This window comes from Tiliqua scincoides, chromosome 13, assembly GCF_035046505.1.
Source record: "Tiliqua scincoides isolate rTilSci1 chromosome 13, rTilSci1.hap2, whole genome shotgun sequence".
Taxonomy (NCBI): domain Eukaryota; kingdom Metazoa; phylum Chordata; class Lepidosauria; order Squamata; family Scincidae; genus Tiliqua; species Tiliqua scincoides.
The window spans coordinates 8,732,654-8,757,035 of NC_089833.1; the positions used below are offsets into that span (position 1 = coordinate 8,732,654).

Sequence of the window (24,382 nt, forward strand, 5' to 3'; positions counted from 1 at the left end):
AAGGAGGGCCCATAGCCAGGGAGACAGACCAGGGGCAGACTGCACTTGCTCCCAGTGTGGAAGGGATTGTCACTCCCGAATTGGCCTTTTCAGCCACACTAGACGCTGTGCCAGGACCACCATCCAGAGCATGATACCATAGTCTTCCGAGACTGAAGGTTGCCAACTGGTCCACCCATGAGGTTGACTGAGGTAGGAGGCTGATGGCAGGGCACTCACTTCTCCTACTCCCTTGATTTAAAGAGGGGGGCAAAGCAGGAGAGGAGAGAGGTGGGCTGAAGTTCCCAGATTGACTGGGGTCCCAGCACCCTGCTTTTGCGGTGGCCTGTTCTTCCTGGTTGTCTCTGATACTTCCATCTTGGATTGTGTGATTGTGCAATGCTAGATGGTGGCACCTAGGAGATCTGGGATGATGAGGCTACCGTGAACATCCTTTGTGAATACTCTGTGGTGCCCTCAAGAGCCAAGGCAAACAGTTTGGGAACCAAACCTGTCATTCTCCTCTCCACTCTTCCTCCTTTCTTTTCAATTCCCAGGAGTGGGAGGGAAAAAAGAGGGCTGATGGAGTTGACAGGTAAGGAGGGGATAGTATTTGGTACATTGCTTTAGATCAGGGGTGCCCAAACCCCGGCCCTGGGGCCACTTGCGTCCCTTGAGGCCTCTCAATGCAGCCCTCAGGGAACCCCCATTCTCCAATGAGCTCCTGGCCCTCCAGAGATTTGTTGGAGCCACACTGGCCCGACGCAACTGCTCTCAGTGTGAGGGCAACTTTGACCTCTTGTGTGAGCTGTGGGATGAGGGCTCCCTCCACTGCTTGTTGTTTCACATCTGTGATGCAGTAGCAGCAGCAAAGGAAGGGCCAGCTTTGCTTTGTGCAAGGCCTTTTATAGGCCTTGAGCTATTGCAAGACCTTCATTCATTCATATAATTTTTATCTTTAATATATTCATTTATGTAAACTTATGTAAATTTATTCAAATTTTAAATGTAAATTAATTCTTTTTTTCCCCGGATCCCGACACAGTGTCAGAGAGATGATGTGGCCCTCCTGCCAAAAACTTTGGACACCCCTGCTTTAGATCCAAGAAGTCTTGAGCTGGCTGTGCTAAGAGTATAGGCTGCGACTGGCTTATGGGTCTTTGGATTGGAACGCGAGTGAGGCTTTGGGGAGGGAGAGCAATCTGCACGCTATCCATTCTGTTCCTCTCGGACAGTGAGCAACGCTGTCAAAGAGAGATTGAACCACTTAATCAAAAACGACTGGGTGGTATGAATGAATTATTCTGTGCATGTTTTCCTTAAAAAAGAAAATGCGTGTGGTTACTTGAAACAAAAACACCCGGATCTGAAAACATTTCAGGGTTCAGTACATTTTGTGGCTTGGGCCCATATCCAGGCTGTGGTCCCGGTGCGTTTGGCACACGTGGTGGATTGTCTGTGAGGGAATTTATTTATTTATTTATGCCTTGAAGAAAGAGACAGGAGAGAGAGAGAGAGAGAGAGAGAGAGAGAGAGAGAGAGAGAGAGAGGCTGGATTGAGTTATTCAACTGGGAACATTTAGGATTAAGGAACCAGCAACAGCTCATTGTCCCTTCCAGGGGAGAAGTCTGAACAATTTTGCTAGGCTGTTTTGTAGCGAGCCAGCCCGTTCCTTCCTGCCAAACCCCTCCAACCAGATACGATGGCAAATTTATTGATTGACTAAGGCCACAATCCTAACCAACTTTCCAGCACTGACATAAGGGCAATGCAACTCTGAGGTAAGGGAACAAACATTGCCTTACCTTGAGGAGGCCTCCATAACTGCCCCCCCAACTGCAGGATGCCCCACAGGTACACCTATGCCAGTGCTGGAAAGTTGGTTAGGATTGCACCCTTATTTTTTTAGGAAGTTTTATTTTTGGATCATGTACAATGGAAGATAGTGGTTTTCACTTTTGTTGGCCAAGGGTACCAGCTTAGGCAGGGATAGCTAAACATCTGTGGAGGAAATAAGGGACAGTTCAGCTGCAGATTGCTAGATTCCTAACAGACTGGGCTGTAGACAGAATGCTATGGAAAAATTAGGTGATGTGGCAGCCTGGGTTGCCTTCCCCCAAAGAGGGACTCAGTTGATATCCGAGCAGTCCCACGATGGGGAGATGTTCAGCAGTTCCTCCTTCAACCCAGCATTGAAATGCAGGGTGTGCATTGAGCTGGGAGATAGTCTGAGAGCAATTCTGAATTCTGCCTGTAGTGGATCAAGAAGTTGCTGATTTGTGAGCAGCCAAGCCAGATTGATGCTGTATAGCATTTACCCTGCACATGCCTGATCTCGTCTGACCTCGGAAGCAGGGTCAGGCCTGGTTAGTACTTGGATGGGAGACCACCTGGGAATACCGGGTGCTGTAGGCTTATACCATAGTCTTTCGAGATTGAAGGTTGCCAACCATCTCCCTATACTGAACACTATCTCCCGATCTTGTCTGATCTTGGAAGCTAAGCAGGGTCAGGCCTGGTTAGTACTTGGATGGGAGACCGCCTGGGAATACTGGGTGCTGTAGGCTTATACCATAGTCTTTCCAGACTGAAGGTTGCCAGCCATCTCCCTATACTGAACACTATCTCCCGATCTTGTCTGATCTCGGAAGCTAAGCAGGGTCAGGCCTGGTTAGTACTTGGATGGGAGACCGCCTAGGAATACTGGGTGCTGTAGGCTTATACCATAGTCTTTCCATGCCCGATCTCGTCTGATCTCGGAAGCTAAGCAGGGTCAGGCCTGGTTAGTACTTGGATGGGAGACCGCCTGGGAATACTGGGTGCTGTAGGCTTATACCATAGTCTTTCCATGCCCGATCTCGTCTGATCTCGGAAGCTAAGCAGGGTCAGGCCTGGTTAGTACTTGGATGGGAGACCGCCTAGGAATACTGGGTGCTGTAGGCTTATACCATAGTCTTTCCATGCCCGATCTCGTCTGATCTCGGAAGCTAAGCAGGGTCAGGCCTGGTTAGTACTTGGATGGGAGACCGCCTGGGAATACTGGGTGCTGTAGGCTTATACCAGAGTCTCTCGAGACTGAAGGTTGCCAACCATTGGATGAACTGGAATTCATCTGGGGAGGGCCAACCATAATCTTATTGGTCCCTTGATTCACTTGACCCCTTCTAAGCTGGCTGCTGCAGTACCACCTTCTGGCCATCCCTGGTGGTGGTACTGCGGTGCAGCTGGAAGCTATGCCAGCAGCTCCCTCTTCTGGCAAGCTGTACCAGTATGGCACCAAAAGGTGAGACATACGTGCACTGAAACATATGCATACCAGATAATTACTGAACCCTACAGGATAGTTGTACGAATTATATTAAAATCATACAGGGGGAATCTCACCTCTGCCATGAACTCACTAGGTGGACTTAGGCAGGCCTGCTTCCTCTTGGCCTCAGTCTTCCTCATCGGCAGTATGGGGATAATAACTCTAACCTTAAGGGGCTGTATTCAAGAGTTGGCAACCTTCAGTCTCGAAAGACTCTGGTATCGCGCTCTGAAAGGTGGTTCTGGAACAGCGTCTAGTGTGGCTGAAAAGGCCGATTCGGGAGTGACAATCCCTTCCACACCGGGAGCAAGTGCAGTCTGTCCCTGGTCTGTCTCCCTGGCTGTGGGCCTTCCTTCTTTGCCTCTTTGCCTCAGTCTGTTGGCCAAGTGTCTCTTCAAACTGGGAAAGGCCATGCTGCACAGCCTGCCTCCAAGCGGGCCGCTCAGAGGCCAGGGTTTCCCACCTGTTGAGGTCCACTCCTAAGGCCTCCAGATCCCTCTTGCGGATGTCCTTGTATCGCAGCTGTGGTCTACCTGTAGGGTGCTTTCCTTGCACGAGTTCTCCATAGAGGAGATCCTTTGGGATCCGGCCATCATCCATTCTCACGACATGACCGAGCCAACGCAGGCATCTCTGTTTCAGCAGTTTTCAAGAGTATATCAGGATAATGCATGGGAAATGCTTTGAATTCTCAAAGTGCTCTACAAATGCTTGGCGTTACTCAATGAAGTGTTGAACTTGCTCACGTTTATATGAGAGGCATAAATGGGTTACCTCATTTTGTCCACCCAGCAACCTTGTGAGGCAGGCCAACTTGAGTGCGAGAGAATACCTCGAGCTTCATGGCCGAGTAAAGATTCCGGCAGTCACACCACTACACCATGCTGGCTTTGTACATGTAGATATGCATTGACAGAATGTTTAAACGTCCCCCCCATCTTCCCCAAACCGAAACAAGGACAGCGATTTGCCTAGCTGTGGGAGAAGCAGTCCCTGAACTGCAGTATACCTCCCCAGGTGCAGGACGCCCTTGCAAGTTGTGTATACACCTGGGAGTCTTGCAAAGACATGCTTCCCTCCTCCTTCGCTCACCGCACAAACAAACCAGAGATATTTCGAGAAGAGCAGCCTTTCCTGGTGTGGTCTGGTGCTTCCTGGCTTCTGTGGAACAAAGATTTGTGGGTGGATTGAAAGATAAGAATTGTGCGCGCTCTCTCTCTCATATATACACATGCACGCACACACGTACACACTGGCAGTATATCTGCTAGCATTTAATGGATGAAAATGGGGAGCTTTAGACATTCTCCCCCAGATTGTCACACCAAGGACTGCTACCTGAGTGCCCCCCTCCTGTGCATTGCTGGGGGCTTGGCAAGGAATGGGGTTTGAGGGGGGAGCAGCATGATGTATTTGTGCTTCATAGTGCGCTGTCTTATACGGGGCAAAAAACCCCAGTCCACCTAGCTGTGTGGTGGTGATGCCAGCTCTTCAGGGTTTCAGAGAGAATATTTTTCCCCCCTCTGCCCTACCTGGAGCTTGAACCTGGGACGTTTTGCCTACAAAGCAGATGTTCTATGACCAGGCTACAGCCCCTCCCTAGGTAATGTTGTTTTTAGATAACCACGTGTCAGCACCCAAACAACCAGCGTGGGAAAAGAAGCAGATGGTTTCTGAAGGGCCAGAGGCAGATGACGTGGTCGGAGCTGAACTGGGAGTCAGGTTCCAACAAGGGCAGAGAGAGATCCAAGGGCCAGAGGCAGATGACGTGGTACAACACACTCTGAGAGCAACCAGGTCAGGCAGAGTCTGTTTGGCAAGTTCACAAGAAGCACAGGCTGGGGTGCCAAACCCAGGGAAGCTCTTAAATAGGGCCAGCGGCAATCATTTTTATTTATTCATTTATTTTTATTAACGCACACAAACATACAAACATATAACATACATTTAGGAGTGCTAAATACCATATATACCATTACTAATTAATCATACTATATCTCCTAATCTTCACCCCCGGGGGCTGGGGGATAAGAATAGGCCCTCAGTTTGGCTGTACTTGTCGTAAGAGGCGACTAAACAGCCACCGGGTAGATGGGACTCGTCAGCCTGGGAAGGCAGCTCATCTGAGAGAAGGAAAACTCTGACACCAAACTTCCACTGCCTTGTGGCTACATCCAGTTATGGAAGAGGCTTCAGGAGTCAACCTCGAGGCAAAATCCGGAGCCGGAGTCCCTGAGGCAGTTCATGGCTGAACACAGTCACGTTCTGGCAACTCCTGCGACGCCCCTGGAACCAACCGTATTGGCCTCTGCCTTTCCATTAGACCATTTCAGCGACGTGGAGAGGGGGGATTTGCTGCATGGGTAACAGTCTATCCTCCATATCTACTTTACCCAGGCTTCGCGCACTGGAGAAGGCACTGTTCCAGAAACACTATTCAGAGCGTGATACCATAGTCTTCCGAGACTGAAGGATGCCAACAACTATCTCCTAATCTACTTACGCATCTATTTCTACCTCTTATGGATTTATCCATTTATTTATATAATTTACAATAAATTTTCCCTAATGCCCTATACAGTGGTGCCTCGCATAACGAAATTAATTCGTTCTGCGAGTCCTTTCGTTATGCGAGTTTTTCGTTTTGCGAAGCGCATTTTCCCATAGGAATGCACTGAAATTTAATTAATGCATTTCTATGGGCAAGAAAAGTCAGATCAAAGTCAAATTTGGTTTACAAAGTGTTTATTAAGTGCTCTTTAAAGGCATACATACTGTACTGAGGATTTCAAAAACGGGGGGGGGATGCTGAGTGGGGAGCTTGAAGGCTGTAATCCTGTGCACACTTTCCTGGGAGCAAGCATAATGGGACTTACTTACATAAACTGACATGAAGATCCTCCCCTTACTAGGGTGAACGGGATCATAAACTCACATGAAGATCCTCCCCTTACTAAGGTGAACAGGATCATAAACTGGCATGAAGATCCTCCCCTTACTAGGGTGAAGGGGATCATAAACTCACATGAAGATCCCCCCCTTAAAACAAACAAACAAAAAAAATTTGTCTTGCGAAGCAAGGGTCATCAAAATTCGTTGTGCGAATTACCAAACTTTGCAAAACGCTTTCGTTCTGCGAGTTTTTCGGTGCACGAGGCATTCGTTATGCGAGGTACCACTGTACTATATTTTCTAAATAGTCACTTTCTACTAAGCGTAAACTAACTTCAATTGCTCAGTAATATTAAAACAAAATAATCTAATTACCAAAATTATCACCGCAGCTATTTCAACTCCAATCTAATTACACTTTTTTTTCTTTGACATAATAACCACATATAAAACAATTCTTCCACACGTTTACATCTCCAGCTATATTTTTTTAATACACTCTAATTCATATTTATCAATTTCATACGTATTCTTTTTTTTTCTTCTTCAAATTAATTTGGACCATTGTTATTAGCTGAATAAATCCTCCAATTTTCTTTAACAGATTACCCTTCAGGGTTTTTTTTCTTTCTTACTTTCCATTTTTTCTCCTGTAATATCTTTAATAATTTATCTCTATAACAGAATCTGGTAGATCCACACTTTCTTATATAGGGTGTGTTCAGTCTTCCAGTTAACTGGGATACATTTTCTCCTTCTTGTTCCATCAAATTTTGTGATTAGTGCACTCCTGTTTCTCTGTCCATCTTATCTTTCTTGATCTCCATCAGCGCCTCTTCTTCGTCCTGTTGATCATCCTGTTGATTTTCCTCCTTGTCCGCTTTTTCACTCCCTTGTTTATCTTCTGCTTGTTTCTTCACATCTTCTAATTGTTCCTTACAGACATCTATCTGTTGGGAAAGAGTCTCCAGACTCCAGAATCTCCGAGGACCAATTCAGCTGTTGTCGCTCCATAACAAGCAATCTCTCTGTATTAATCAAGATTTTCTGTATCCACATTTCTGGAACAGAGTCCATTTTGCCATTTCTCTCTAGTCCACTAGATGTCCACAACATATTATTCTCCTCACTTCCACCACGTCATTACTACTCTGCCATCCGCATTCCTTACATACCTCTTGCAGATAACAGTCCAGTGCGGTTAACGGAGAGAAAAACAAAACAAAGAAAAACAGTCTCACCGTCTCTGGTGCAGAGAAAACAAAGCTCTTTCAAATCTAATGAGAATTATATTTATATCCAATTATGTCCAAAAATAATTCTGGATTTTAGTTCACACCCAAGTTATAGTTGTAACTATAATCCACCACCAATTTATTCCACAACAGAGAAAAAGAGCACTTTCAACCTCCTTAAAAAGTCTCTCGTGAACGCCTCCAATATATCCAGGGCTTTTAGCCAAATCAGAGCCGGGGACAATATTAACACTTGCTTATCTTAAATTTCCAGCTTAAACTTTACACTTCACGCTTTTTTCCCTCCATATGGCATCTCAGCACGGAGCCAGCAGCTTGATTGCAGATCACTGCACCTCCCCCAATACTGTCACAAACGATTAGATTCCTCTGAGAAGAAAGCCCCCCCCCCGGGTCGGGCTTTCAGTTTCCCAGATACCTGCACCGATGAAGATCTTGTCTCTCCTAACAAAGATCTTCAGGTCCTCTTCAGACCTGCAGTATTAGGGGAAAACAAACTGTCTCCCAGGAGCTCCTGGGAGGAGGATTGCTCCAGCGGCAATCCTATTGGCTCCCCAGTTCATCTGATTCCTCCAGGGCTGGTTGGAAACTAGAAGCATCTCTCCTGGCCCCAGGGGGGCAGACTGAGGGCATTGTAGGGCGACAAGTCTGAGTTCAGCCAATCCCAAGTTGCAAAAGAAGGTAACCAAAACAGCCAAAGGGCTGGAGCACTTTCCTTAAGATGAAAGGCGACAACATTTAGGTCTTCTTGCTTGGAAAATGGTAATTAGGAAGGACAATGGTTGAACCTTCTCAAACCTATATAGCGCCTAGCTAACACCTATATGCTTATCTAGCGCCTATATAGCACCTATCTAGCACCTACATAGTGCCTACATAACACCTATTTAATGCCTATATAACACCTATATAGCGCCTATATAGCACCTATCTAAAACCTATCTAGCACCTATCTAGCACCTATCTAGCGCCTATCTAACACCTATTTAATGCCTATGTGGCTCCTAACACCTATATAGCATCTATTTAACACCTGTATAGCGCCTATCTAGTGCCTATATAATGCATATCTAACACCTATATAGCACCTATTTAAGACCTTTATAGCGCCTGTGTAGCTCCTTTCTATCGCCTATATAGCGCCTAACACCTAGCCAAGCCTCCCCTGGCTACGGCCCTGTTATACACTCGCCTCCCATCATGCCTCTGAATGCCAATTGCAGGGAAGTGATGGTGGGAAGGGTGCCTTTCGCTCCTGCTTGCAGGCTTCCCAGAGGCATCTGTGAGCCACTGTGTGAAACAGGTCTAGGTGGGCCTTTGGCCTGATCCAGCAGAGCTTTGCTTGTGTTCTTATGTCTTTCTCCCATCGAGCTGCCTGGGTGGTGCAGAGAGTAAGGTGCCTGAGCCCTGCTGCTGGAGATCTTGCTTCAAGACCTCGGGCACATTACCCAGGGGAAAAAAAAAATGTTGTGAACCAGACCAGGGTGGCCTTAGAAGTTGGCTGAGCAGAGCACTGGTGCTTAGACCCCCCGCTCAAGAAAGCACTGCCATGCCATGCCAACCGCTGTGTCATCCAACGGTCAGACCCAGTGTGCTCTCAGGGAGTAAGTGTTGGGAGCCCAATGGAGGGCTTTGCCGGAGCAGCCTGGTCCTGTCATCCAGGCTTGGCTCTTGCTACGGGTATAAATCAAAGGGGAGAGATGGTTGCTTGCTTGGTTACAGAGAGGCTAGAGAAGAGTAATCACAGAGGACCCCCCCCCCCAGTTTTTTTAACATACATAGCCATGCATATAGCATCTCTCCAACTACAACAAGCAAAATGGCAGGTAGTGGGCTAGATGACGTCCAGTCCTGTGTAGGTTTATTCAGTGTGTACTCAATATGGGGAGGGAGGGCTGTTCCTTTCAAGCCCTCCTTATGAGCTTTCCAGCATCATCTACCTGGCCGTAAGGTGCCGGATTGGCTGTTTCTTTCACTGGACCCCACAGGGCTTGTCTCCTACACTTCACCCTTGGATCCCGCTAAGGATTGCTTGTTCGATCAAGCCAGACCCGTGCAGTGGCCAAGATAAACACAGCGCTGCGCTCCAAACAGTTATCGAATGGCTTCCTTAAAATGGTTGGGTGGCGGAGGGAGTGGTGGCATTTTCAAGACCGGGTTTCCCCCTCCTACACAGCGGAAGTAGCAGCAACCTGGCATTGCCGCTGGGCGCCTCTCCAGTGGAGGCACAGGGGTGTAACCTGAATCTGTTGTGGGTTTAGCATCGACGTCCCATTCTAGAATTTCACCGAAGGCTGTCCCATTAACTAATTGTTCCCAGTCAATTTCCAGGCACGGTGCTCCCAGCTCGGCTGGCTTGTAGAGAGGAGACAGGTTATGGCCTTGCCCGGAATGTTCAGTGGCTCTTGGTAAAGGAACAGAGAGGCCCAAGCCTTATGTAATTGGCCCATTATTACAAATTAATTGAACCTGTGATTGTTTTAATTGGTCATGTGATGTTCAAAAGCAAGACAAAAAAAAAAAACAGGCTGTGCTTGTGCGAGGAAGGAAGCAAGCTCCTCTATAATTAGCTTAAAACTATGCAATTAAATTCTTATTAATACCCTCAAACAGCAGGGACCATTCAGGCCTTTAATTAGTGATTAACAAGAGACGGGGAGAGATTGAGCTGTTACAAAAACTGGCTCGTGGCTGCAGTGCAAATTTTGGAGCTCGACTTGGGAGGGAAGGGAGGGAGCCTGCAAAGGACTTCTTTGGCGGGGAAAGCTCATGATCAGTCATGTTAAGGAAGGGACCTGAGCCAGATCCACCAACCCTACCACCAAGGTAGGCAGGTGGCCCATTTTAAGGCTGCAATTTGGACTGCAAGAGAACAAGGGCTTGCTGGTTCAGGGTTCCAGGCAGCCTTGGAGCATTGTGTAGGTTGATATAGCTTTCTGCTATATATTAACAGAAGGGTAGATCCTTTAAGAGATTCAGGCTGCAATCCTAACTACACTTTCCCGAGAGTAAGCCCCATTGAACAAAATAGGACTTACTTCTGAGTAGACCTGGTCAGGATTGGTCCCTTACAGTGCAATCCTCTGCATATCTACTCAGTTCAATCCTCTGCATATCTACGCAGAAGCAAGCCTCTTGCAGTTGAATGGGTCTTACTCCCAAGTAAATGTGTAAACAGGTTCACGACTCTGACTGAAGCTATTCCTGGAGTTGCCCCCCCCTCCCCAACAGGTTAGAATGTTGGAGATTGCAGCAGATCCTGTTAAAATTTCAGTAGCTACTTGTGGATTCTTGAGTTTTCCTACTTGCATTTTAAAGCTGCCTTTCAGTGACTTTAACATGTGTCAGCAAATCCTGTGTGTTTATTAGCCATCTTATAAGAGTATGTTCTTATGCCTGCCCTGAATCTATTGCTGGTCCCTGGGTGACATCCCTGCCCCAAGGAAGACTTCTGTGAGAGAAGGCAAAGCATTTTTCTCTCCAGGCCAGCTCATGCATGGAGCCCGCTGAGACGGTCATCTCAAGCAGTGAATTTGCAGGGGACATCGTTCTCTGTCAGTTCATTCCACCACAGTTCCTCTTCCTGGATGCAAAAAAAAAGAAGGGAACAGAGCAGAATAGGAAGTGGAGAGGAGAAAAGGAAGAAGGGAATGAAGAGAAAGTGAGAAGGAGAAGGAAGTCGTGGTAGGGTGACTCTGACATTCTCCATGCCAATCCCCAACAAATCCCCTTGAGTATGGGACACCCCTCCCATACCTCTGGACTCCAGCTTGCTTCACTAAATGTGGTCCCCTTTCATTGCGCCACCTTGTTGCCATGACAACTGGCCACAGCATCTTCAGATGATAGCATCTTGCATCCTTTGAGGGACAAAATTTTCTCCCCTGCCACTGTGGTGTCTGGAAGCAAGGAAGCGTTGGGCCATAGGCAGGAGCTGAGGTCATGTTCTGGAACGGTTCCGCTTTCCTTCAGGACGTGGTTGCAGCCAAGATGGAAAGTGTCTCCTGCACAGGTTATACACATCACAGTTGCCAGTGCAAACCAGGACAGTAGGAGCCGTAGCTAGCCCTGTACGCTTTTAGCTGTCAAGACAGGGTCGAATCAGAATGGAGACTGGATACTTCTATGAAGAGTGATTACTAAGGGCAAATCTGGTTGGCCCTGAACGCTCCCGTTTAGCATATCTGATCCTGCACTGTTCATTGATGTTACCAGTTGCTAGTTTGTCAAAAACAACTCTGTCTAGCTTTCTTTAATTTTTTCTCCTGTGGCTGGGGTGGCAAAAATTAATTTTGGGTCAGTTGGGAGCAGCCATTGGTACGGCTAAAGTTGCCCTCTTTATCACTGGGCCCACCTCTCTGCCGCTTGGCTCTACCTCCACTCCCACCCCCTACCCTCCAATTTTCAAGGTTTGACAGTCTTTTGCCATAAACATGGCCCTGACTTGTGATGTCACCAGGCTCTACCTCAAAAAAATCTCAGGTTTGCAGATGCATCTGGCCTAGAAAGACAGCTGACATGGCTTTTTCCTAGTTCAGCAGGAAAGCAAGTAAGTGTTTAAAGAGCCCAACCCTGGGTTGCTCCTAGATCCGCTATAGCTTAAGAACATAAGAACAGCCCCACTGGATCAGGCCACAGGCCCATCTAGTCCAGCTTCCTGTATCTCACAGCGGCCCACCAAATGCCCCAGGGAGCACACCAGATCACAAGAGACCTCATCCTGGTGCCCTCCCTTGCATCTGGCATTCTGACATAACCCATTTCTAAAATCAGGAGGTTGCGCATACACATCATGGCTTGTACCCCATAATGGATTTTTCCTCCAGAAACTTGTCCAATCCCCTTTTAAAGGCATCCAGGCTAGACGCCATCACCACATCCTGTGGCAAGGAATTCCACAGACCAACCACACGCTGAGTAAAGAAATATTTTCTCTTGTCTGTTCTAACTCTCCCGACACTCAATTTGAGTGGATGTCCCCTGGTTCTGGTATTATGTGAGAGTGTAAAAAGCATCTCCCTATCCACTCTGTCCATCCCCTGCATAATTTTGTATGTCTCAATCATGTCCCCCGTCAGGCGCCTCTTTTCTAGGCTGAAGAGGCCCAAACGCTGTAGCCTTTCCTCATAAGGAAGGTGCCTCAGCCCCGTAATCATCTTAGTCGCTCTCTTTTGCACCTTGTATAGTCATAGCTTGCTGCTAGCAGAGGGTAAGCCTGGCAGGGGTAGGGTCTTCTTCAGGGTGGCTTTGAGGCTCCAGATTGGCCGTGCAGAGGAATTACAAGAACGTTGCATTTAAGAACCATTCATTGGCAGCAGCGCTTTATGACGCTTTGCACTCCAGTCTTGCAATCTGCAGCGCCACCATCTCACCTGCTTTCGGGCAGTAGCCAGTTGCTGCATCATCATCTCAAGAGCAACTTTCCCACCAAATCTCTTGCCCTAGGCGACTGCCCCAGTAAAAGTGCACTGGATGCCAGCCCCTGTTGAAGAACCTGGTGGTTTCTTGGCCTCAAACACCACCTGCTGGTAGGGGATCCTGTCTCCACATCTTTAGCAGTGAGGTGATCTGTTCTTTCTTGCAAGGGATGGACTCTGTGGATAATTCCCCCATCCATACCTCCATTTTTGTTTCTTACAGTACCCAAAAGAAGTATCTGAAGCATTTCCTATTCTCCAGATCCTTTTCTTAGAGCAGGAATCATTTCAGATAAGATCACATTTTAGTAGATATTGCAGATGGTTAATCTGAAGAGTGAAAAAGTCACTTCTTCTTAAGTGTGGAAGGGAGGAGAGGAGATGCTATAGCCCGCCATTCTCCCCTCCTCCACACTTCCCTTCCAATCCAGGAAGTGGGCGAGAAGAAGAGGAAGGAGAAGGAGAGAAGAAAAGGAAGAGGAAGTGGGAGCGTGGGAAAGAGGAAGAGCAGCAAGAGTGTGGACTTAGGCGTGTGCCTGCTACCTGAGGCACCTGTCTCAGTCGTCCTCATGGATGGGCCAACCTTATAACAGGTTTGTAAACCTTTTAATAGATAAAGAACAGTTAGTAATAACAATGCATATTTTTACTGAGGTAGTTGTCGTGAAATTAAATTTCACCGTAATGCATTGCAAGCAAAAGGGGTTTCTTTTGTTTTTCTATAATTTCAGTTGGCAACCTTCAGTCTCGAAAGACTATGGTATCGCGCTCTGAAAGGTGGTTCTGGAACAGCGTCTAGTGTGGCTGAAAAGGCCGATTCGGGAGTGACAATCCCTTCCACACTGGGAGCAAGTGCAGTCTGTCCCTGGCCTGTCTCCCTGGCTATGGGCCTTCCTTCTTTGCCTCTTAGCCTCAGACTGTTGGCCAAGTGTCTCTTCAAACTGGGATAGGCCATGTTGCACAGCCTGCCTCCAAGCGGGCCGCTCAGAGGCCAGGGTTTCCCACTTGTTGAGGTCCACTCCTAAGGCCTTCAGATCCCTCTTGCAGATGTCCTTGTATCGCAGCTGTGGTCTACCTGTAGGGCGCTTTCCTTGCACGAGTTCTCCATAGAGGAGATCCTTTGGGATCCGGCCATCATCCATTCTCACGACATGACCGAGCCAACGCAGGTGTCTCTGTTTCAGTAGTGCATACATGCTAGGGATTCCAGCACGTTCCAGGACTGTGTTGTTTGAAACTTTGTCCTGCCAGGTGATGCCGAGAATGCGTCGGAGGCAGCGCATGTGGAAAGCATTCAGTTTCCTCTCCTGTTGTGAGTGAAGAGTCCATGACTCGCTGCAGTACAGAAGTGTACTCAGGACGCAATCTCTGTAGACCTGGATCTTGGTATGTTCCGTCAGCTTCTTGTTGGACCAGACTCTCTTTGTGAGTCTGGAAAACGTGGTAGCTGCTTTACCGATGCGTTTGTTTAGCTCGGTATCGAGAGAAAGAGTGTCGGAGATCGTTGAGCCAAGGTACACAAAGTCATGGACAACCTCCAGTTCATGTGCAGAGATTGTAATGCAGGGAGGTGAGTCCACATCCTGAACCATGACCTTTCTTCAGGCTGATTGTCAGTCCAAAATCTTGGCAGGCCTTGCTAAAACAATCCATGAGCTGCTGGAGATCTTTGGCAGAGTGGGTAGTGATAGCTGCATCGTCGGCAAAGAGGAAGTCACGCAGACATTTCAGCTGGACTTTGGACTTTGCTCTCAGTCTGGAGAGGTTGAAGAGCTTTCCATCTGATCTGGTCCGGAGATAGATGCCTTCTGTTGTAGTTCCAAAGGCCTGCTTCAGCAGGACAGCGAAGAAGATCCCAAACAAGGTTGGTGCAAGAACACAGCCCTGCTTCACGCCGCTTCGGATGTCAAAGGGGTGTGATGTGGAGCCATCAAAGACAACAGTGCCCTTCATGTCCTTGTGGAAGGATCTGATGATGCTGAGGAGCCTGGGTGGACATCCAATCTTGGGGAGAATCTTGAAGAGGCCATCCCTGCTGACCAGGTCGAAAGCCTTCGTGAGATCTATGAAGGCTATAAAGAGTGGCTGTCGTTGTTCCCTGCATTTCTCCTGCAGTTGTCTAAGGGAGAATACCATATCAGTGGTGGACCTGTTGGCTCGGAATCCACACTGTGATTCTGGATAAACGCTCTCTGCAAGTACCTGGAGCCTCTTTAGTGCAACTCGGGCAAACAACTTTCCTACAACGCTAAGGAGAGAGATGCCACGGTAGTTGTTGCAGTCACCCCTGTCGCCTTTGTTCTTGTACAGCGTGATGATGTTTGCATCCCTCATGTCTTGAGGTACTCCACCTTCTCTCCAGCAGAGACAAAGGATTTCATGCAGCTCAGTGATGATGATCTCTTTGCAGCACTTTAGGACTTCAGCAGGGATGCTGTCTTTTCCAGGTGCCTTGCCAAAGGCAAGGGAGTCCAGGGCCACGTGAAGTTCTTCTAGGGTTGGTTCACTGTCAAGCTCCTCCAGCACAGGCAGGCACTCAATGTTGTTCAGCGCTTCTTCGGTGACTACATTTTCTCTGGAATATAGCTCAGAATAGTGCTGCACCCAGCGTTCCATCTGCTGCGCCCGATCCTGGATGACCTCGCCTGTTGCAGACTTCAGAGGGGCAATTTTCCTCTATGTTGGACCTAGGGCCTGCTTGATACCATCATACATCCCCTTGATGATGCCCGTGTCAGCTGCTGTCTGTATCTCAGAACAGAGCTGGAGCCAGTAGTCGTTAGCACATCTCCTGGCAGTCTGCTGGACTTTGCTGTGAGCAGCTCGGAGGACCTGCAGGTTGCGCTCACTGGGACAGGCCTTGTATGCTGCTTGAGCTCTCCTCTTTTCCTCAATGACTGGTGTCAACTCCTCAGAGTGGGCTTCAAACCAGTCTGCTGTCTTGTCTTCTATAATTTATATCCCTTCTTTCCCTCAAGAGATGACCAAGGCAGCTAACAATATCAAAAAATACAAAACAACTCAATAATAAAACTACGAAACAGATGATGATGATGATGATGAACAGTATTTATATACCACTTTTCAACTAAAAGTTCGCAAAGCGGTTTACAGAGAAAAATCAAATAACTAAATGGCTCCCTGTCCCAAAAGGGCTCACAATCTAAAAGGATGCAAAAGAATACCAGCAGACAGCCACTAGAACAGACACCGCTGGGGTGAGGTGGGCCAGTTACTCTCCCCCTGCTAAAAAAAGGAGCACCCACTTGAAAAAGTGCCTCTTACCCAATTAGCAGGGGTTTCTTACCCAATTAGCAGATGATATTACATATGCCAGCATATCTAATCCAGTTCAAACTCAATCTGGACTGGTAACCCTACTACTTTTTATTTAACGTTGGCCTCTGTGCCTAGACAGTGAAATGATACTGATGACCTGTGGCTGGAATGGAATCTGATTTTTATATAAGAGCTTGACTTCCTGCTAGAAATGTAATGATTTTGTTGGTTGTCCTGGGACGCCTCTTGCTCTGAGGCTGGGATGGTCGCGTGGGCTTCAGGGTCAGGGTACCGGAGCAGTGATTCTGGCCAGCATGTTGCTGTTTTGAAGTTCAAGGGTCTTCTTCCCCCGGCATCCTTCCAAGTTGTTTTTGATCTTCAAGGGGTTACCCCCCTGGCTTTCTTCTGTAACCAGACGCAGAAGCTGAGAGCCGCAAGGCATTTGGGGTGGGTGGGGTAGGACTTGGGTTCAGCGGAGAGGAAATTTCATGCAAATGATAAGCAGGCCCGGTAGTTAAATCTTGGGCTGACACATTAATGAATTTCACAGCATGCCTGGAAAAACTCTCACTCCAGCCTGGGTTTGACCAGGAAAAAGGAGGGGGGTGCTTGCCAGTGGGGCGAGAGCAAAGGAGGACGGCGAAGCATTGCCAGAGAAACCTTGCTCCTATTATCTTTTTGCGAGTGTGTTAAACTCGCCCTGTCTCCCCCTTTTTTTGTTACCTGGCACACATGGAGGTGGTCTCTTTTTCCCCAGTTTGGTTTCTGCAGCTAATAAGAAGAAAAGGAATTTAAAGAAAAGGGACCGGGGGGCGGGAGGGTGTGGGAGGAGGGGAGTCAAGGAAAATGACTTTAACAGCCCTCTCTGCTTGCAGTCGCCTCCCCCGCCCATGCTCTATAAGCTGGCCACAGCCTGGTACTATCCCTTAATAGCTCTGGCAGTGAGTAGCAGAAATAAATTTCCTACCCACTCCCCAGCCCAGTTCAAGGCGGGTGGTCCTCGCTGGGCACTGGGCAAGAGGTTTCGGACGGAACAGGAAAGGGTCAGGAACTGGAATGATTCAGAACCACTCTCTCCCCAATCCCCCCAGTGTGGGGGCAGTTACGGAAGCCTCTTCAGGGTAAGGGAACTTTTGTTCCCTTTCTTTGGGGCTGCATTAGCTCTGGAAAGTTGGATAGGATTGGGCCTTAAATAGGGTAAATTGTAGGGCTGTTCATACATTATAGCAACTGTTACCCTGCACATGCTTAATCTTGTCTGATCTCGAAAGCTAAGCAGGGTCAGGCCTGGTTAGTACTTGGATGGGAGACTGCCTGGGAATACCGGGTGCTGTAGGCTTATACCATAGTCTTTCCATGCCCGATCTTGTCTGATCTCGGAAGCTAAGCAGGGTCAGGCCTGGTTAGTACTTGGATGGGAGACCGCCTTGGAATCCCGGGTGCTGTAGGCTTATACCATAGTCTTTCGAGACTGAAGGTTGCCAACCAACCATACATTATGTTGCATGCTGGTATAGCGTTATGTAGATTGTTGATCTGTACACTCATACAGGTGTTCATACATGAGCTGGAGCAGGGCTCTCCAAACCCCAGCCCGCAGACTGGTCCAGGGTTTGGAAAAAGCCCTCCTCCCTGTGAGCTGTTCTGCCATGTCGCCATGTTTCTTTCAAGCTGATCTGGGCACAGGGATGCTCTGGGCAGCCGCGCCTATTGCCCAGCGTCCCAGAAGGCTGTGCAGCAGGACATCTGGGCGGACACAACTGCCCAGGGGAGGATCTTTGCGGGACACAGCGGTCTCCGGTTTGGAGACTGCTGAGCTAGAGTTTTGTGAGGCTGCAGAGGAAGAGGGCAGGCCTTCTTAGTGGTAGAGCTGGATGGAATGCTTAGAGATGAGGGTTACCCTGCACATGCCCGATCTCATCTGATCTCAGAAGCTAAGCAGGGTCAGGCCTGGTTAGTTCTTGGATGGGAGACCGCCTGGGAATACCGGGTGCTGTAGGCTTCTACCATAGTCTTTCGAGACTGAAGGTTGCCAACCATCTCCCTGTACTGAACACTATCTCCCGATCTTGTCTGATCTGGGAAGCTAAGCAGGGTCAGACCTGGTTAGTACTTGGATGGGAGACCGCCTGGGAATGCCAGGTGCTGTAGGCTTATACCATAGTCTTTCGAGACTGAAGGTTGCCAACCATTATGTGCAAACCTAACCTAAACATGGTCCCAGCGGCCAGGCTATGGATTGATCGTGACATCTGAACCAGGCCATCATGACATCCCCCGGACATTGAGATTGGACACCTGTTTCCGGTCAGGATCTTGCAGCAGACAAGTGGACAGGTTTGTTCTTTTCTTTCATGCATTTTTGTTTCCCTCGCAGCCTGCAACTGCAATCTTCATGCCCGTCGCTGCCGTTTCAACATGGAGCTGTACAAACTTTCGGGGCGGAAGAGCGGAGGGGTCTGTCTCAACTGTCGCCACAACACTGCTGGTCGGCACTGCCACTATTGCAAAGAGGGTTTCTACCGGGATATGAGCAAAACCATCACCGATCGCAAGGCCTGCAAAGGTAAGCGTGTCTGCTCCTGACTCCTCCGACTGTAGTGGGTCTCCTCCTGCTTCAGGTAGGCAGTGACAGCTTAGAGGAGGTGGACTCTGCCCTTGATGATTAGGCAGTCAGGGATCTCATATGGACCTGAACGATGATCATGGCTGGGCCCTCTGTGAGGCTGTCTGATACGCTTTACTCAAGTGGTGAACTGATGGGACTGTCCTGCACCACTACTCCTCCTCCCGGGACTGAAAAAGGAAAAGAGAAGCTGAGCAGAAGTGTAGAGGGCAAGAAAACCAAGAATATCCACTTTATAATCTTGTTGTTCTAAGAGAAAGAACGTAAGAGAGTAGAAATAGGAAAGCTTTACATTGAGACCTATTCACGTAGAACTTGAAACATTTGCATTCAGAAGTTCCTTGTAACACGAGGTCCTAAGCTGTCGCTTACTTAGCTTGTGCATAAATCTGGCCCTGATTGAACTAGCTAGGCTAGGGCTGTCAAACATAAGGCCCGTGGGCCATCTGTGCCCCCCCCAGCTCTTTATTCGGCCCTTGGGCTCTTCCAGCACCACCATCCACTGTTTTCAGCCGCTGAGCTGTGCTGAGGTGTCTCCGCCAAAAGAGTGTTCTGTGTAATCATTGGGCTGCCCCCTATCTTGAAAATATGATTTTTAAATTTCCTCCTGTGTCATTTGAAGCTAGAGTTCCTAAGTGAGAACAAAAGTGCTTATTTCTGGTCATAACCTGTTTAATGACATCCCTTCTGGCCCTCCGCAGGCATCATGAATACTATTCAGCCCACTGTATGAAACGAGTTTGACACCCCTGAGCTAGATCTGCAGTTCAGTTTGGCAGGGCTCTTGTGATCAGATTCCAGGGTTGACTTTTCACTTGGATTAAGTTCTGGAAACAATGTACAGAAGAAGGCATTGCTTTTGTATTGTTAAAACCGAGTTTGTGCGTTGTCAGAAAGAGTTGAAAAAGCTGCTCCTTTTAAAGTAAGCCCATTCAACAGCCCCCAAATGGCCTGAGATTCATCTCAGGGCACAATCCGAACCAACTTATCAGCACCGAGGTAATGGGAAATGCAACTCTGAAGAAAGGGAACAAACATTGCTTTACCTTGAGGAGGCCTCTGTGACTGCCCCCTGACTGCAGGATGCAGCAAATGGCCCCACTAGCACAGCTATGCCAGTGCTGGAAAGTTGCTTAGGATTGTGTCCTTCGATGCCCATTTTCTTTATTGGGATGGGGAAGAGCTGGAGAAACAGTGTCAATTTTGGTCAACCGATATTTCTGGTCTCTAAAGCCCCTTAAGGTTTGCTCATGTACTTGTGCATTGTCAAAAGCTGCAAAGACCTGAGGCCTCTTTCCCAGCTGGCATGTCTTAAGCAAGAAACCACCACTCTGTCCGCAGTGAATAATTCATTGTCTTGTCATGGTTTATTTATACTTATTGGAGTCTGGGTTTATTTGTGAAACTGGGCGCCTTGTGCCATCATCTCAGATTTTTACCCCTAGGTACACCTTAACCCTGTGTTCCTGCTCATCCAGCATTCATTTATTTTTCTTCATTCATCCATTCAACCATCCTCTTTCAAAATATCTTCCTTGATGCCTTGGGGGATGCCTTGCAGGACCAATTTCCTGAAGGTGTGTCTAAGGCAGAGGTGCTCACACTTTTTTGACTCAAGAGCTACTTTGAAACCCAGCAAGGCCTGGAGATCTACCAGGGGGGAGGAAGCATCTGACAGACACCCCCTTTAATGTATGGAGCCCCTGCAGGAGTCTTGTCAGTTTTGTCAGTTTTGTTGCTGCATGCCTGAAGAGCAGCTAAAGTGTCAGTTTCAGTGTCAGTTTAGTGTCAGCTAAATATGTCAGTTTCGTCTAGTCACTAGACGAAACTGACATATTAACAGTTTGGAGAGACAGGGCTCCACGATCTACTCATTTTGCCTCGCGATCTACCGGTAGATCGCGATCCACCTATTGAGCACCCCTGGTCTCTAAGGGGTTGGTTGCTTACACTTCAAGAAGAGGCAGGGACAGCTCTGCCTTGTAGGCCTACAAGGCAACTGCCCGGAGTGATGCAAGCCAAGAGTTGGCCCTTTGACCACATCAGCTGTGCCAGCCTTGGGACGTGTGATCTCCATCACTGTTCCTCTGCGGTTAGCAGTTGGACCAGAGAACCAGGCAGGAGCTTCTGCTCTGTTGAATAAGGTAGAGGCAGCAGCCAGGCTCCTGGAATTTATACCTAGCCTGGCCAACTCAGAAGCTTGAAAGGGCCTGCTGATTGGCCAAGCTCCTCGAAAGCTGCTGTAACATTTAACAAAAATTGTTACAAAGGGAGATTCTGGTGTGAAGCTGCTGTGCTAGAGATCAGATCAGATTAGAAGGGCACGTAACGTACTGATGAAGGGGATGGGACGTGGCCCTATCTGAGTGACGTGGGTGCTTTGAAGTGATGGCAACAGTTATAGTTTTAGTGAACCTTTATTGGCATTAAAATAAATAAGCAACAACAGCATCAATAGCAACCGCCTGCACAATGGCTGAGTTGCCAAAAGTGACAATCAAAACAGGGGACTGATAAAGGAAAAAAAGGGGGGGGGGACAAAGGGAGGAATAGGATCAGGGCGGAGGTTTGAGCCTGGAAACTACAGAGAGAAAATCAGCTACAATATCCGTAACGGCCACAGAATTGTCACACAGGAGAACGGATAAGGGGTCGGTAAAAGTACTCGAAGAGGAAAACAACAGGGATTCAGGTGCGTAGCTCGAAGAGATTGATGGGCCGGGCAACGAAGGAGTCTGTGATCCAGAGTGTCCGGTTCTAAAGAACAGAAGAGACATAACCTGCGATCACGCGGCAAATTGGAGAATCTGCCCGAGTGGACAGCTAAAGGGAAGATATTAAAACTCGCCAGCATAAACGCTCTCCTCTTAATAAGATTGGTCAGCTTGCTGAAATAATTGGAAGGGCGGGCAAGTGAGGGGGGGAAGGCCAAAAAATTGAGGAGAACAGGTGGGTTTAACGTTTGAAAAAAAGATGATTGAATTCGGATTCCCAAAGTTTAGACTTGATAATTGAATGGGCCTTATTCGGTCATGTCGTGAGAGTGGATGATGGCCGGATCCCAAAGGATCTCCTCTATGGAGAACTCGTGCAAGGAAAGCGCCCTACAGGCAGACCACAGCTGCGATACAAGGACATCTGCAAGAGGGATCTGAAGGCTTTGGAGTGGACCTCAACAGGTGGGAAACCCTGGCCTCTGAGCGGCCCACATGCAGCATGGCCTCTTCCAGTTTGAAGAGACACTTGGCCAACAGTCTGAGGCAGAGAGGCAAAGAAGGAAGGCCCATAGCCAGGGAGACAGGCCAGGGACAGACTGCACTTGCTCCCGGTGTGGAAGGGATTGTCACTCCCAAATCGGCCTTTTCAGCCACACTAGACGCTGTTCCAGAACCACCTTTCAGAGCGCGATACCACAGTCTTTCGAGACTGAAGGTTGCCCACACCTAAGCTTCATATCAGCGAGCAATTCCGGGGAGCGGTCTAGTGATAGAAGCTTGGAATCAATTAGCTGAAACCACCTTGATGGCAACAGTTTGTAATGGAAGCAGCAGGGAATGCAAGGAAGCTGGAATGAGGGGGGGGGCTGCCCGTGGTGGCAGAGGTAATGTCTTGTGCTCAGCCGGCAGGCTTCTCCTTCTCCCGTGCTGAATTTCAGAAAGCAAAGAGGGAAAGAAACAGAAGAGGAAGTGGGTGAGGTGAATCCCGGGCCAGAGCATCTCCTTTCCTCTCTTCGTCAGCACTGGGGGCAGCAGTGATAGGGCAGGTGGGACAATGGCAGTTTCAGCCACCCCCTGCTGAGCCATTGCCTGGGGTGACTGCCCCCTTTCACCTCCCAGCGGGACCAGCTCCGGTATCACCACACTGTTTTTGCAGTAACCAAATGTGTTTTAGTTTATGGGTGTTTTGTGCCTGGAAGGCATTCTCTGTCAGGTCATAACAGTGCGTAGCTGCATGGCGGTCCGAGCCAAAGAACTGAGCAGCAGTTCTTTAAGAGGCGGCTTGCGTAGGGTGCCTCAGAAGGCCCTTTTCCGTTGCCTTCTTGCATTACCTAGAAAAATCCTGATCTGCCCAGAGGGATTAGACGGAACGTGGATGATGCATTGAGGAGAAACTTCACAGCTTTAACAAGCTTCTCCTTGAGCGAGCAGGAGGCCTTGGTGGCAGACGAAGTGCCGCAGGGGTCTGGCACGGAGGCGCGAGTGAGCCCTGCCTCCCAGCCAGGTCATTAGGAAATGGGGAGCTAATCATTTTTAATCACCCAAGCAGCTGAGCTGGCAGGACCTCCCCTTCGTGTGTGCCTCACTTCCACGCCGTCCCATCTCCCCGTTGCCTGAGGTGCTCTTGCTCCTTTCCAGCGCGCCTGTTTTTGGAGCTTTGCCACAGCAGCTGCGCTTGGAAAGGGGCAGCCCCTTTTGCCAGGAGCCGGCGAGGGGGAGGTTTGACGTCAAGCAGCTGACGTAGCAAGGAAGTGGAGTTTCCAGCAGGAAATGGCTGTGGGGAAGGATGGAATGTGCCGTTCTGTGGGACCAGCCCTAAGCGGATTCTCAGTTCCTCGTTTTCCAGGAGGGCCTAGACGTGCCCATGGAAGAGTTTGGCCAACCTAGTCCAGCAGATGATCTCAGCAGTTCCGTGAGAGTAGGGAGGCAGTGGCGTTTGTGAGGGTCTGCGAATGCCAATGCGGGAGGGTCAGCCAAGTTTTGACAGGGGTAACCCATGCTCTTGGAACCTCTAGGCTAGACTACTTCTTTGTGTCGGACTGCCCTTGGAGACAGCTTGAAGGCTTCAGATAGTGCAGAATGTGGGGTCTAGCTGCTCAGCCCGCGGTACTCCTCTTCTGCATCCATTGCGCAAAGACAATGGAGCGTGGACATAGGCACCTCAAGACATTTTCTCCCCTGGAAATGCCATGAACGCACTAGGTCAGGCTTTAAGCCACCTTCACCCTCAGTCTTCCCCCTCTGCAATACAGGTGTGATAAGACTTACCTTACAGGACGGTTGTGAGAATTATATCAATTCAAACCTGAAGCAGTCTGTACAACCAGAAAGCGGAGTATTATTTCTGAGGCGTTTGGGAAGGACCAGTGGCGTAGCTGGAGGGGGGTGGAGCACTCAGTTCGGCAGGGAGGCTCAATGGGGCAGGCAAGCGGCTTCTCCCTTCGGAGCCATTCCCGGCATGGGGAGCAAAATGGAGCCGTACGGCCGCTTGCCCACCCCGCTGAGCCTCCCCGCAGGACTGAGCGCTCCGCCCCCCCTCCAGCTACGCCACTGGAAAGGACAAGCCCCTTCTGAATCGAGATGGAGGAGTTTGTGCCTAGTGCCTCCTCTCCTCCTTCCTCTGAGAAGAAGGTAATGCAGAAAGGATGCCTGCCCCCTTACCCTCAAGTCCTCCACTTTGGCAGCATTGCCATAGCCAATTGTGTTTTGATCTCCTATTTTTGTCTCCACTTTCTTTGTCTTTGAGGTCTAACTTCAGCGGGTAGCTACACCCAAGGGCCCCTATACCAACTCCAGGCACCAGTCATTGTGCTGCTGGGCGTGCTGTCCCGATCCCCTTTCTTTAGTCCATGCAGTTTCCTAGGGAACAGCTGGGAGTGAGAGAAATGCCCAAAAATATTTCAGC

The 24,382-nt window shown here is 48.8% G+C and overlaps 1 protein-coding gene and 1 pseudogene across 2 annotated transcripts in view; both read left to right on the plus strand.

The window, feature by feature from the left end:
• The window catches only part of NTN3 (netrin 3), a 136,989-nt gene that overhangs the window by 51,630 nt on the left and 60,977 nt on the right, over positions 1-24,382 (plus strand). For both annotated transcript variants that reach the window (XM_066640651.1, XM_066640652.1), the window contains exon 3: positions 18,512-18,700. In XM_066640651.1, coding sequence (XP_066496748.1) covers positions 18,512-18,700 — 189 coding nt within the window. The remainder of the gene's footprint in view (positions 1-18,511; positions 18,701-24,382) is intronic.
• Positions 18,016-18,136, plus strand: LOC136634162 (5S ribosomal RNA; annotated as a pseudogene).